A 15028-nucleotide genomic window follows, 5' to 3' on the forward strand; every position below is an offset into this window, starting at 1 on the left:
TCAGCATATTAAAATGACTTAATGAGGGGAGGAGTTCCTTCCACAGTGCCTGCCTGAGGTTATTAACTTGCTAGCATTCTGTCCTGTTTTCTTCATGTTTCTCGGTCCACCCTCTGGCATAATTGGTTGCACAGTGATCTTATTCTGTCACTATTGCTCTTTCTTCCACTTCTGACATTTTGTTGTGGACCAGAGGATTTTTTTTTTAAAGGAAGGGATAATTTGTTCTCACATTAGTTCAAATGTAGAGGTTGTCTTAGAGTTTCTACTGCTGTAATAAAGCACCATAACCAAAAGCAACATCGGGAGGAAAGGGTTTATTTCACCATACAGTTTACAAGCTCATCTTCCAGGGGATGTCAGGGCGGGAACCCAGAGGCAGTAACTGATGCAGAGGCCATGGAGGAATGGTGCTTACTGGCTTGCTCAGCCTTCCTTCTTGTACCATCCAGGATAACCTACTTGGGATGGCACTGCCCACAGTGAGCTGGGTGCTCCCGTATCTGTCATCAGTCAAGGAAATGCCCCCACAGACTTGCCTACAGGCCAATCCTAATGGAGGCATTTTCTTAATCAAGATCCCTTCTACCCATAACACCCTCACTTGTGTCAAGATGACAAAAAAACTAGCCAGCCCAGAGGGCAAGCCTTGTGTCATGGGTACCAGTTGAGTTAGCTCCATCCAAACCTTCCCAGGCTTGAACTAATGAAGATATCAAGTTGTAGCAGGAGGAGGAGTGTGGGGACTGCCCATCAGCCAGTGTTGGTCAGGGGGGAGGTCAGTGGCGTCTCTAGCCATGACTGTTCCAGGTTTGTGTGCAGGCCTCCAGGCCGAGGTGCTCAGTTCCATCGTCAGCCAGAACTGATTAAACGCTAAGGGACTGGTACTGCATCTGCTAATTACTTGTCTCAAGCCGTGTTTATGACACCATTATCTGTCAGGACAAAAGTGGAAGACAGGCTTTTCAAATCCAGTGAATTACAACTCTTGTTTTCCTCCCCCCCTTCATTTATTTATTTATTTGTTTGTTTGTTTGTTTGTTTATTTTTAGTAGTGCATGTGACTGTATGAGAGAGATTAGTTGACACATTTCCCTCTGAACGTATGTTTAAGGAAAGATATGGGTCCTAAAGGATCATTAGTTGAGAATCCCTGGTAAAGTAGGATGGGAAAAATCAGAAGCCTATCTCCTCAATACCTTGATATCACCTTCCCTTCCCCTCATCACTGTTCCCCATAAACAAAGGATTGCTCAGAGGTTAAAATTCAGCCATGTCTGAAAAATGATCATGACTTTCTTTGGTGATTGACTAGTACAGTTGGCTAGTATAGAAAGTCATCTAGCTAGCCTAGGATTTCTTCTACAGCAAGTCTGAATAATTAAACTACAAGTTCAAAAACTAATATACATGGGGGCTGGGGAATGACTAAATGGTTAAGAGCACCCCATGTTCTTGTACAGGACCCAAGTTCAGTTCTCAGCACCCACATTCATTTGTAATTTCAATTCTAGAAGACCAGGTGCCTCTGGTTTCTGAGGGAAGCAAAGAAACACACCTCACACACACAGACATAAACACACAATGAAAAGTAATGAAAATAAGTCTTTCAAATAGTAGTCAACAGTATACATGCTTTGTCTGGTTGCCAAAGAGAAGATCCATTCTTCCAGCTGGCTTTTAAAACAACTTTTCAAAAACAAAAGAGAAAAAAAAAATCCTCAAAACTGAATCCTGTTGGACATATGTGATTTGTGGCTTGGTTGGTTTACATTTTAGAAAAGATGTCCTAAAACATCACCTAAGCCCTTTCCAGGTCAGTCTTTTGTGTTCTCCGTGGCTACATTCAGAGGTTGGAGTCAAGATACCTTATTGACCACTTTTCATCATCATCTTTTACATTTCTAGCTTTCAGTCAATAGAGGCTACCTACTGATTTCTTTTTATTGAGACACTTGTATAATTAAGTTCTTAATTACTTTCTCCAAAACAAAAATAGTTTTCATGAATTTGTTTTACAAATAATATTATACTCATTTTAACGCAAATAAGTCTTAATAATGGCCTTTTGATGACACATGGTGGTTTGGCTGCTAATCATTTGTGTCCTTCAAAATCATCCACTCAGTGGCTGTGGAGAAAAGCATGTACAGACAGGCAGGGTGCTCCTGGGGGCGGTGCACAGGGAGGGTTGGAGCCTCATAGGTCACACACGTGTCATCCTGCACTTGTTTTCCTATGTGCAGATGAGGAAATCGAAACTTGGGAGACTTAGGCAACTTGTCCAAGATCACTAAGGAAGTAAGTAGCATAGTTAAGGTTTGAACCCATCCACCACAGCTGTGGAACGACCATGGGTCCATTGTGACTCCAGGAATAAGAACACTGGCCCAAGATGTAGAACATCTGGATTCTGTATATGCTGCTGTCAACAGTTACCAGTGAAAACTAGAGCAAGCTCTTGGCCATGGCATCTTTCTCTCTAAACTTAGGTGTCTGGCTAAGATAACCTTCACAGGACTCTGTTTTAGGAGATATGTGCTTTTTAAACTTTCTTAAGGGAACATTTCTCTAGAACTTGATGCCCCCAAGTAAACTGTTATTTTGTAAAAAAAAAAAAAAAAAAAAATTAAATAGGTATGATTAGAAAACTTGCTCCAATCATCCGAGTAACCATGTCATCTTCCACAAAGACTCTCTTCATGAAGACACTTTGTGTCATATTACCCACCGGTCCTGAGGTCCAAATAGCCTCTCAAGGCAATAAGTACTGAAGACAGCTAAGCTTAGGTGTCAGATTCTCCATATCTCTGTTGTTTACTTTTCCCTTGTCTGTCTTCATAGGGACAGAATGCTGATGTTTGAAGAACTTTCAGATATCTTCTCTGATCATAATAACCATCTAACCAGTCGGGAACTGCTGATGAAGGTGAGGAGCCTGGACAGCCCTGCTGGGAACTCTGGGAAGAGCGGCTTTACAGCTGCTTAAGTTCCTTCAGCTCTCCAGAGAAGCAGAAATTGAATCTTATGCATAATCTAAGAAACTTGGGACTGAGAGAATTCAAATTCCAATTGATCTTTCTCCTTCTACCCTTTCTTCCTTCCCACCTACACAATTGAAATCAAGACTTGGGCTCAAATGTATATGTCTTTAACAAGAAGATACTCAGTGCTATCAGTTGTATGGATGAGAAGCCTTGGAATATCCCTTCTCAGCATAATAGGGATGGCAGAGGCCACTCTGCAATTCCACATCCTTTCTCTGGGCCAGATTGCACAGTATCTTTTTTTTTTCTTCAGTTAGCAATGTTTATTGAACACCAGATAAGTGGTGAACTGCCTGCTGGTCAAAGGTATAGCCTGGCTTGTTTTGCTTCTTTAGAAATGTGTTGAATGCCTAATACTTGTAAAACACTGAACCTGTCTTTAGAAATATGAAGATTTATAACACTGCCTCTTTGTCCATGAGTCCACCCATAGTTGATGACTATGGGCACTCTACAGTAATTACTCACATAATGACAAATAACTTTATGTACAATCAATGGGCAGTTAATATAGGTCAGTTACTGTCTCCATAGTTTTTTTACCATCTAAATTTTGTTATCTTTATTTTGTAGATAGCCAAGACCCATAGGTGGATGTAGTATACCTCTAATTCCTAAGGTACATACCTAACATATAGTATAGCTGAATTGTGAGTCCGATTTAGGGACAATCAAAGGCCTGTGCTTTGCTTCCCTAATGCCTGGTACAGTGCCTTGCATGAAGCACACATCCATAACTATTGTTTGACTGCATAGATTAATGGGGCTTGTCATTCGCATGATTTTGTCTTTCTCCTGCTCTGGTTTCTTCTGAGAGCAGATGCTATAGGGTGGGCGGTTTATGCTGATGTCTGACTTTGGCTTTGGACCACCTGATTAACTGCACACTAACTAAACAGTGATTCATGTGATTGTGTTACTCCTCGTTTCATGTCTTTCTGGATTTGCAGACTTTAAATGGAAACCCATATGGCTGGGAGGACGTGGCTTAGTGGCCTCCCAGTCTGCAACACAGAGCTAGACTAGCTGGAGCCACACACTGAAATCCCAATAGCCCTGAATCATCCTTCCAAAGGCAGATAAACTGAATTGTGTGCAGCTCATTGCCTGGTGACAGTCTTCTGGCTGAAACCTTAGAGGCAAGGCTATATCTAGACATTAAAGATCCCATAAACCTTTCTCAAATGGAGACATCCACCTCAGTACTCTAAAGTTAAATGTCATATAAGGCTCAAATCCCAATGAACTGAAAAACTTGGCAATAAGTTCAGGTGGCCTGCACATTGTCAGGAATGCTGGTGGAATGCTTTGGGCGGTCTATATGTACATGTAGATCCCTTTCCCGTCATCTCTGTTGATCATTATTCATATGAAGTGTACAGTTCTGGGTGTAACTTCTCAGCACAGTTGTAAATAATGAGATCAAGGTACTTAAGTTCTCAGAATAAGCACCAAGACAAACTACTGGGCCCTGTTTCTAATGTGTTACTCCTAGATTCTGATTTACAGTTGGGTAATCTTAGTTTAAAATGACCGATCTTCTACTTCCGGGTGAACGTAATATGCCACTTCTCTAATCTTATGGCCTAGACAGCATAATAATTAGTGACCATTTGTGGTTTTACTTCTGTCGAGAAAGATTTTTTTCAAAGTCTGTCTTAAAATTGTTATAACTTTATGATTTCTGAAAGTTAAAATAATTAGGAATTACTGAATCTGTAGGTTTCAAAACAACAAAAAGACAGAATACCACCAAATCTTGGTTCTTTTGTCTCTTAGTGGTTGAGAATATTCCTGGCTGCATTAATATAAACAATATAAACAACTTATTAAAAAAAATACTCCAGGCATCTGGATTTGGTGGAAATGAATGGTCAGCTTTAATATCAAGGTTGAAGCAGGAGGCCATTCACACTGTGAAGACCTATCCAAACAGACGTTTCCAGTAGCTTCTGAGCTGCATTTAACCGTCATATATTGAAATCAAGCCTGTACCCCACAGACAAAGTCTGTTGAGATCTAGTATAAGTCTCTGAGGCACAGGAACAACATGAAGGCAGCTGGAGTCTGCAAATGTAGAGATAAAGGAAAAGAGAGATAAAAGGGAAAAACTTGCCCTAGGGAGAAGGTTAGAGGTGGAGAGGGCAGGAGGAAGAAGGATGGATGTGAGAGGTTAAGGAAGCACAGGGAGAAATTTGAAATTCATCAACAGAGATGATCATTGAAGTCACTTCCAGTGATAGAAGCCTTTGGGAAAATAAAATGACTTGGGAAGAAGGAAGAGTAAGTAGCCCAGAGTCTGAGCGTGAGCATCAGAGGATATCGGGGGAAAGCACCTGCGTGGTGCGTCATAGGAACTCACAGGTTTTAGGGAGGTTCAGAGAGGTAGTGTGGTGGGGGACAACAATGAAAAAATTTCACTCCATGGAGGGATGTGACTTCAAATTTGGAATATGACAAATGAATGGGTTTCCACTGGGAAGAGCTAGCTGCGACCAGTTGCCTCTGCTTTACCCCTTATCTTTTCTTTGGACAGCACCTCACTGTGTGGTCTAGGCTAACCTTGAACTCATGGTGTCATGACAGGCTGGCCTTGACCTCCCAAGTGCTCAGATTCCAGGGACACACTGTGTACGGTTGGCTTGTTGGCATCGTGGTAGTGCTGCAGCCAGAGGTGGAGTCCCATTCTCCTGAAACCACAGTCGTGAAATGAATAGATCTCACTCCTGGTCTCAGGGCTTCCACTCCCCTGCTCATAGGGACGAGTCTTCAGTGCAGTGCTCCTAAGAATCCCCTGTTGCTTTTTGATTCTTAGGTCTTGACTTTTTGGAAGTCCCTACTAAGAATGTTAGATAAGCAAGGGATGGTGGAACATGCTTTTAGTCTCAGTACTTGGGAAGCAGAGGCAGGTGACTCTCTGTGGTGTCAGGCTGGTCTATATAGCAAGAGCCAGGTTAGCCAGAGCTACACTGTTAAACTCTGTCAAGAAGGAGGTGGAGAAAGAGGAGGAAGAGGAGGAGGAGGAGGAGGAAAAAGAAGAAGAAGAAGAAGAAGAAGAAGAAGAAGAAGAAGAAGAAGAAGAAGAGGAAGAAGAAGAAAGAAGAAGAGAAGAAGAAAAAGAAGAAGAAATTTAGATAAATAATTTAACTAATTTGCAGCACTTTCCCTCTACCTGTAATTGAGGATCTGGAAGGTATACACTAAGAAGAGGGGAGGCTTGTCTTCATATCAGGCAGCATTGATTTTTATTTTATTTTATTTTTTTTTTTTACTTCAAACTAAATGTTAGCGATGTGGGAGCTTTTGCAACCACCTGGTATAGGAAGTGGCACATACTGGACTCTTATCATGTGTCCCCAGGACAAACTGTGTGGAATGTCATTAGATGATAGCTCTTTCTTATCATCTGTGATAGGGACATCTGAGATGGATTCTGTCCCCAGTGGCATGCCCCAGACAAGATCACAGCTGGTTAATGATAGAATGTATTTATGCCTTGGCACTATTATTCAGGGCCTGACACCCAGAAAGATTCCTTTTGTAATTGTATGGTGATGTAAGGTCACATGCTAAGGTAATGCAATAAACCCCGGAGAAACCGACTTAGGAAAAACTAATATAGAGGTTACACTGAGTTGTGAAATCGCCTTCCATTCATGCAGTTCCTGGAAAATGAGAACTTAACAAGACCCTGAAACCACAAAACTGAAACAGTTTATGTTCAGTCAGCAAACCCATGATTAGTTGTTCTGTGGAAGCTAGGTTCTTGTTCCAGGCAGCAGGCAGGGAGCATGGGTGGCCATCTGTCTCAGGGTTTTTGCAAGAGGAAGAGTAGACTTGTAAGAATTTCACACTGGGGGTCATTTTAGGAGGACTAAGGGAAACCCGCGAATGGCCAGCCTTTCATTAATCGGGATGTACCCCACCATTGGACTTCCTTAAAATCTTGCTGTGCAAAGGTTTCATTGAGCTACATAGTAGCACATGGAGCCCTTCCTTCACAGAGTGCTGGCACATTCATTCTGGGCCAAGGTAAAGAAGTCATAAAATGTGCAGGAAGAAAGCTTCATTCTAGGATACAATATTTGCGTGAAACCTGGGATGTGTTTTAAAAAAAATGAAAACAAACAAACAAACAAGCAAAACCAAAACTCCCATGTTGGGAATCACCTATCTTTTGGTGATGATTGATTTTTCTGGTCAAATTCTGCTTTTACAGAATTAGGAAGGAATAGGGTAACCCCAGACCACTCCTGCAGAGAGGGGTCTGCAGCAAGGTTCCCAAGCCCAGCCCTAACACAGCCTGAAGGCCTGTAGGAGGCGTCTTCATTCACATGACATCTTGGGACCCAGGAAGAGATTGTATTTTAGATCCCAGATACCCCTTTTCTTCTCTCCAGATTGGCATTGTTGTGACTCTCCTCTGTGTACACTCTGTTTCTTAGGAAGGAACTTCAAAATTTGCAAACCTGGACAGCAGTGTGAAAGAAAACCAGAAGCGGACTCAGAGGCGGCTCCAGCTGCAGAAGGATATGGTATGCTCGCATATCTCCAGTGGCCAGCAGGAGAGAGGTCCTGTATACTTGTCTGGGCAGCTGGCACGTGACACCAGCATCTTCCGTCTGCAGGACACCCACGCTTGTCAGAAGGCTCTTCCATTCTTTGCCTTACTTGTTCTTAACCTGGGAGGCCTTTAGCAAAAATGTTAGATCCAGTGACAAATGAATACCAAGAGTTGCAAATTACACATACATAGACACACGCGCACACACACGCAGCCCCCCCCCCCCCCCGATGATGATGAAGGAAAGTGTGCAGTGGGCCCATCTCCATCCTCTTGCCATCTCCTCCACCCACTGTTACACTTGCACGCTGCTGCCAGTTCAGGAAGAAGCCTCCTAGGCTTCTTTCCTACAGCATCTTTGGGGATGTAATGGCTAAGGAAAGACATTGCCTCCTGCTAGGAAGATGTGGTCTTTGTAGACAGAGATCATCATTTCATTTGTTCGCAAGCTCTCTAATCATTACCTAGCTCTCTGTCCTAATTCTGGGTCCTAACTGCCTCTAGTTGTTCACTTCTCAGAGAATACCATGCCTCCTTTCTGAAGGCAAAAGGATAGTTATTATCATCTTTGGCCCTGTTCTTAAATCCCCAACTTTTAGCACAGGGTGTTAAATTAGAGTCTAGACAAATGAATATTCTCATCCTTGTCCAGAGAGAACTTTCCCTAAGTCTGGACATAATTTAGCAATACTTTTGAGAGCTAGAGCTCTCTTGTAACCTAAAGCTGATCAAACTCAAAGTGTTTTACTCTTTTCGATTGCTCAAAGACAGTTAAAAATAACTGCTACTGAGAAAGGGGTAGAGATTATTTTAGTTCAGAATAAGACCTTGTACACACAACAGGGAAGGACAAACTAAATTGCAGCTGACAGTTTCAGAAGGACAAAGTCCTGTGAGGTATGAACTGGCTAAGGACATGGCCTGCCTTGGCCTGGTCTTGCCCTGGTTCAGACTCTGTCTTCCAGCCAGTTTCCCTAAGTACTTGGATATATGAGAAAATGTCCGTGCTCTGCCCTTACTTTTATTCCCCAAAGAACACTTGTGCCTCTATGGCCTTGTGGAAAACAGAGATAGTTTCAAAGGAGATTTGGTGAGATGAAAGTTAAAAACTCTACTCATTTCTCCCCACTTTTAACCTCATCTATAGTGGTGGAAGAACAGAGAATCCTAAGAAATGGACACCGATAGGATCCTGTCAGCTAAAATCCAGACATCACTTGGAAGTCACCCCTTGTCTGTTCTGGGACTCAGTCCAGGGTACCAGCAGCAGTTAGCTGTCTTGATTTTCTAATCACTCCTGGTCCGTGGCAACTTTAAAGTCTTAACTTGTTTGTCATGACCTCCACAGCCAACAGGAGTATACCGCCTCGGTGTCCTGTAGAATGTCTCAAAGTCTGAGTTTGTATTTGTTTGTCTAGTGATTGGGCCGAGGTCACACCTGTTTGGAAAGAATTTCACAGAGATGAAGTCCCCCTCTTGTCACATTCCTTCAAGGAGTTACGTGGTGTCAGAGTGTCATCCGCTGTCACATGGACGGTGATGAGACCATCCCCAGCTTGGTTCAAGTTTGCCAGATTAACCTGTGTGTCCAGTCCCTGCTCTCTCTCTCTCTGTCTTTCTGAAAGTGAATCACAAATAGTGGTGAGCCACACTGTTGATAGCCTGGACCCCTCCTTTCATTGGGAAATAGTGGCCTGCTCTTAATGATGCTGCAGCCATCGCCAGCCAGCTGGAGGCATGTGCACGCACTAAAGAGGACCGACCCCGCTGGCCAAGGTCTAAGCACAGCAGACCCCACAGTGAGCACGGTTTCACACACATGTCATCTCCTGGTTGGAGGCCTGCTAATTAGACATTAGGTCATGCAGTTCCCGTCCTGCTTGTGTAGGGCTTTAAAGCAATTTCAGTCCTGCAGGAGACACTAATGATTCCAAATTAGTCTCGCCCAGGTCCATTTTCTCTGGCGTGTGTGTGTGTGTGTGTGTGTGTGTGTGTGTGTGTGTGTGTGTTAGACTTTTCAGTGACAGTAAAGATGGCCTTGCTCTGCTTTCTCTTCAGGGTGTGATGCAGGGTACCGTGCCTTACCTGGGCACCTTCCTGACTGACCTGACCATGCTGGACACTGCTCTTCAGGACCACATTGAGGTGGGTTCTCTGCAGTAGGTGCAGCCGGGCCTGCCGCTTTCTTCTTGGCTTCATGGAGAAGTTCGTTTCACTCTGTATCTATTTGGAGCCCACACTGCATATGGCTAGGTGGTGGGAAAACAAACCAAAGCAAACACCAGAAGACAGGCAAAGGCCATGGAAAGAGATCACCACTTATCAAAACAGGTAGCAGTGGACAGAAATGGTAGCAGTGTGAGCAGAAATGCAGTGAAAGGTGATGGAGCATGTCAGATGATAGAGCATGGTTAGGTCCACATGCACAGACATGATTAAAATGCCCTTTGAGGGCTGTGGTCTGAGCACACTACAGACGGACTTGAAGAATGAGCCAGATCAGTGAATTTTCAGGTAGGTCCTCCTCATCCCTTTCTATAATTACTGTGTCACTGCTGTTCTGGAGCATGTGCCTGGCATCCACCTACTTGTCTTTCTTTTGCAATAAAGAAAGTGGCAACATCCGCTCGAGCAAGCAGATTGTGAGTGGCAGTAATAAACTGGTAACTAGAAAGGACCTGGCAGTTGAAATGAGAGTAAAGGTTATTTGTAGGGCTCAACTTCTCACTCAGGGCCCTCGTCCCTGATGTCCCAGCTCCGTTCCCAGCAATGCCGACCAAACGTAATCAAGTCACAGACAAGACACAGCATGCTACAATGCAAAAGCAGTCTGCATGTGTACCTGTCGCTGGGTCTCCTATGCAGGCTGCTTTGCATGTACAGTAACTAGAAAGGGAAGCTGTTTTACTTCCAAGTAGTCTTTACATGAAGTAGACATGCTCACTCGTGTCTCCTCACGTCCTCTTTCTCAGCTTATCTCAGGAAACACCCAACAGTGCTGAGGAACTGCAGGGAGCGAGCAAATCCTGAGGAATTAAATTTAACTTACTGAGAATGAGGCACGGTGGCAATGAAGAATTGAAACTTAATTTCCACGGTGCTGTGGAGAAGTGACTTTTCTGATGATAAACCATTGGCAGTTCTGTTTCCAGCATGAGTCAGTGGCCATCTGTTTTTGTTGTGTTTAGTCAAGGGGAAGAGCGGAGTGGAGTATTTGGTCTTTCCTAGCTTGGCAAATAAATGTGTCTGGATTCTGACTCGCAGGGCTTTTATCATTGCATTTTGTAGTTGGTTTCAGACATTTTAGGAGATGGTTGCCAATCTACCATAAGTGAAGGTTTCTCTAAGAAAAAGGTGATTCTCTTGCTCTGTAGTAGCCATGTTTTTAAGATCACTAGTAGCTACAGCTTTCTCATCCCTTTGAGCTGTGCAGTAGGGCCTGGAGCAGTGCAGGGCTCTGCAGTCCGGTTGCTTACATTCTTCTGAACATTTCTTTCAGGGTGGACTGATCAACTTTGAGAAAAGAAGAAGGGTGAGTAGAGCTCTTACCTGTGCTGTGCCATTCTACTTCACCCAGGCACAAAAGAAGTGGAGACAAATTTTGTTCTTTTGTTTGTTTTTGGAGAGGCAGAAAAGTAACACTCATTGAACGTTTTTCAATATACCGTTCTGTTAGGCATGTTCTTATACATTACTCCACAAGAGCCCTCCAAGCTCTTTTTTCTCATCTTCAGTTAGAGGTGAGGATGGAAGAAACTAAGGAGCTGGTCCAGGGGCAGCTGGTAACGAGACAGAGTTCAGATTTTGTCCAGCTGTAAAGCTCATGAATGAATTAAAGGTAGTCTAGAGCTGGAGCTGGAGCTCAGTGGCAGGGCCCTTGGCTGAGCATGCAAAAGGTTTTTCTTACGTTTTATTTCTAAAACAGAAAGAGAGAGGGAGAGAGACCGAGAGGTTTCTTTCCTTACCCCCTCCTCATCTTCTTTACAGCTACTTTTTTAGAGAAACAGGTTTACTTTATAGTTAGTAAAAATGTATTATGCATATGGAAATTATTGCTGAGAATAGATTTTTGAATATTCTCCTACCAAGAAGCATGGGAAGCAATTAACATGTTAGTTAGCTAGATTTAGTCATTTCATAGCAAATACCTTTTCCAAAATACCATGTTGTATACACCTTGAATACAGACTTTTTTTTTTAATTTGTCAGTTAAATTAAAAAAAAAAAAAAAGGTCACTTGTTAAGGAAAGAGGTTTCTGAGAGTGAATGACATTAGTAAAGATAACTACTCCCATGGGTGTGTCTGGACAGGGAAAGGACACTGCCAGTCTTCCCCATTAGATATAGTAGATGAGCTTTCATTTTTTTCCCATCAGTGTAGGAGGGGTGTTTTATATCAAACTTGAATCTTTCTGTGGATACAATAGTTCTGCACTGTGTTGTTGTTTTTTTTTTTTCTAGGTGAAAATTTTGCTATAATTTTGTGACAGATGGGCATGAGCTAGGCACTTGAGTATTTGAAAGGACAATTAGTGAGTGTGACAACTGGCCTGTAGTACCCCACAGCAGCCTCTTCTTCTTCTATTTATCCTTCCATTCTACCAGCACTGGCTGTGTACCTAACAGGGAGTTTGGGGACTTGTGTATCGGGAAACTAGAGCACCACCCTCACGTCGTCCACAGTCCAGGAGGGAGATAGGCAGATGAGCAGGCAGCCCCAGTCCATCTTTCTCCAAGCTCAAAGCAGAGGGGGAAGACCTGAGAGAAACAAGTAAGAGGCTGGTGTAGTCTCAGCCTATGAAGCCAGAGGATGTGGGGCTTTCTGCAAACATGGTGCAGAGAAGCCATCTGGACTAGGCTCCGCAGCAACAAGACAGCAAGGTGGACCAGCAGGAGCTTTCTGTCTCTCCACCGCCAAGCCTCCTGTGGCATGTTGGCAACTGTTCCATGATGGCACTGGACCAAGGGCTGAGACCCAAAGACCCTGCCAGCTCTCCAGTTGCTTTTATCATGTCCTGTCCCACTATGCCTCCACAGTACGCCACGCTTGGTCCTTTAACTTCAGCATAAGCCTGGATGCTACCTTCCTTCCTTTTAAGTCCAAGAAGTTAAACATTTGCAAAGTTCAAGTATGAAACCTAAAGCTACAGTTTATCACAACTGCTGACATTAAAAGAGGGGACCTTGAAGCATATGAAGAGGCATAAATAATTTGGGACATAATTATGTACTTGCTTCTCTGGTGAGCTTTACAAGATTTAGTTAGATGATTTACTAGAGTAGTAAAAATCCCAAGGATTTGGAAGACCCAAACATTCAGCTTTATGGGACCCTGGACTGTTTAAATGGTCAGCCCCACCAGTGCGTATTTATTGAGGAGAAATTGTTGGAAAAGTTGTGGATGGCGAGCTGTTAAGCTTCATGACTTGAAACATTTCTCCTTTCTTTTTTAAAAAAGAAATAGAAATAAAAAATACATGTATTTTATCAACCTTATACTTAAAAGAAAAAAAAAATTCCCAAGAATAGAAACAGGAAGGAAAAGGCACCATTATGAATTGGTGACTAGCTGGCTTCCTTGGATGGCTTGTTTTATTCATATGAATTCTCTCTTAAGGAGAAAAGAGGATTAAGAATTGAAGCATGCAAGGGCTTAAGGAGTTCAAAGTGATATATATGTGTATTTTAAAATTAATTTTTATGTATGCCAGGCATGTACTATACCACTGAACTACATTCCCACCCCTGAGTTAGAACTTTTAAGATTTACTCATTTACTTTCTAAGGCAGCAGAATTTCAGAGTCCTCTTCAGTGGTTTTCTCCATAGTTTACCCATTAGGGTATTACATTTCCATGTTGAAAGACTTATATTTGTTTCATCTTCTTAGTCAGTCTCTCTTTGGTTTTCCGTCTACTCTAGGAATTTGAAGTGATTGCTCAGATAAAGCTCCTGCAGTCTGCTTGCAACAGCTACTGCATGAGCCCAGACCAGAAGTTCATCCAGTGGTTCCAGCGGCAACAGCTTCTAACAGAGGAGGAGAGGTGGGCGGGGCTGTACCGGCAGGGAGGCATGGGGTGGCCAGGACCTTTCTGGGCCATCTGCTTAGTCCAGTCCTTGGTTGTCTGGAGGAACTGACCGGACAGGACTAGCGGGTGGGCTTGTAGATCTTGCCCAGACACTTACCTTTGAAACTTTGAACAAGTCTTTTATTTTTTCTTTTTCTCCCATCTTCAGAAGGCCTGTTTGTAAAATATTTGTTTGAAAGCATAAAAAGCATATTCTGAAAAGCACTATTAGACTGCTAATCGTGAACACTATCACCACTGCCATTGTCACAGAGTCCACGGTGCTAGCTTCCAGGGAGAGAGGTTGCGGGGGGCGGGGGGGAGGAGAAGAAGAAAAAGAGGAACTCATGAGAAATCGAAGACGAGAGAAACTAAAGTACTGTGGAACCTGTGGGCAGGAGCAGTTCATTGGCCAAGGAGTGATGGGGAAGATTTACAGAAATTACCAAGCAGGCTGGGCTCTGGAGAGAGATCTCACCAGAAGAGCTAGAGAAGAACATTCCAGAGCAGGATAGGAACATGAGCATGGTGTCCTGACAGCCTTGGTGTTTGGAGGGCAATGATGCCTCTAGTGTGGGTGGGGCCCAGGGCGCAGGTTTCAAAACATTGGCTGGGATGCACGGAAAGGCACGTTGACTCTGTGCTCTGAGTGCTTTGTGCAGTGGGCACAGACCTTTCCTCTAGCCTGGTCTCTGTCCAATTAGTCTGGAGGCTGTATGTGGCCCGCTGCCTGTTTTCACATTTTAAGTGGCAGAAGGAAAAAAAAAAAAATAAAGGAAGAAGAATATGGCATGAAAATTAGTTATTTGAAATTCAGATTTCAGGATCCATAAATAATGCTTTAGTGGAATACAGCCTACTCATTTACATCCTATCTATGGTTGTCCTCCTGCCTTCAAGATAGACCATATGGCCCATGGCCTGAAATAGTTACCGTCTTGTCTGAATCAGAGAAAGTCTGCTGGTCTCTAAGGTAGACCTGAGATTTTCTTTGTAGATTTATTATAAGGAAGAATGAAACCGACAGCAAAATCAGTATTTGCCAGTGAGGACTTGGGGGCTTTGAAGGTGTACTGTTACTGGTTATGACATGTCCACCTGATTGCCCCCTCAGCTTTGAGGCCGTACAGTGATGGGCATCATGACTCACCTTACCTATTCACAAAGTACCTGCGCTAGCAGCAGCTGCAGGCTTTCACAAGAATCACTTCAGGCCAGAACCTCCTCTTATGCCTGCATCAGTTACCACTTGCCTGGCTAATCACTATCTGAAGCCTGGGTGTTTTTAATTGAGCAGGTTTGGGCAGTTTAAGATAATGTTTGTAGCTGGGGGCAGTGGTGCATGCCTAA

The 15028-nt window shown here is 43.3% G+C and overlaps 1 protein-coding gene across 3 annotated transcripts in view; it reads left to right on the forward strand.

The window, feature by feature from the left end:
* Positions 1–15028, forward strand: part of Rgl1 (ral guanine nucleotide dissociation stimulator like 1) — a 257004-nt gene that overhangs the window by 225593 nt on the left and 16383 nt on the right. For all 3 annotated transcript variants that reach the window (XM_055624477.1, XM_055624479.1, XM_055624478.1), the window contains 5 exons: positions 2845–2929; positions 7493–7582; positions 9670–9756; positions 11111–11143; positions 13533–13654. In XM_055624477.1, coding sequence (XP_055480452.1) covers positions 2845–2929; positions 7493–7582; positions 9670–9756; positions 11111–11143; positions 13533–13654 — 417 coding nt within the window. The remainder of the gene's footprint in view (positions 1–2844; positions 2930–7492; positions 7583–9669; positions 9757–11110; positions 11144–13532; positions 13655–15028) is intronic.

This window comes from Psammomys obesus, unplaced genomic scaffold (assembly GCF_907164565.1).
Source record: "Psammomys obesus unplaced genomic scaffold, mPsaObe1.curated_primary_1811, whole genome shotgun sequence".
In the NCBI taxonomy this organism is placed as follows: domain Eukaryota; kingdom Metazoa; phylum Chordata; class Mammalia; order Rodentia; family Muridae; genus Psammomys; species Psammomys obesus.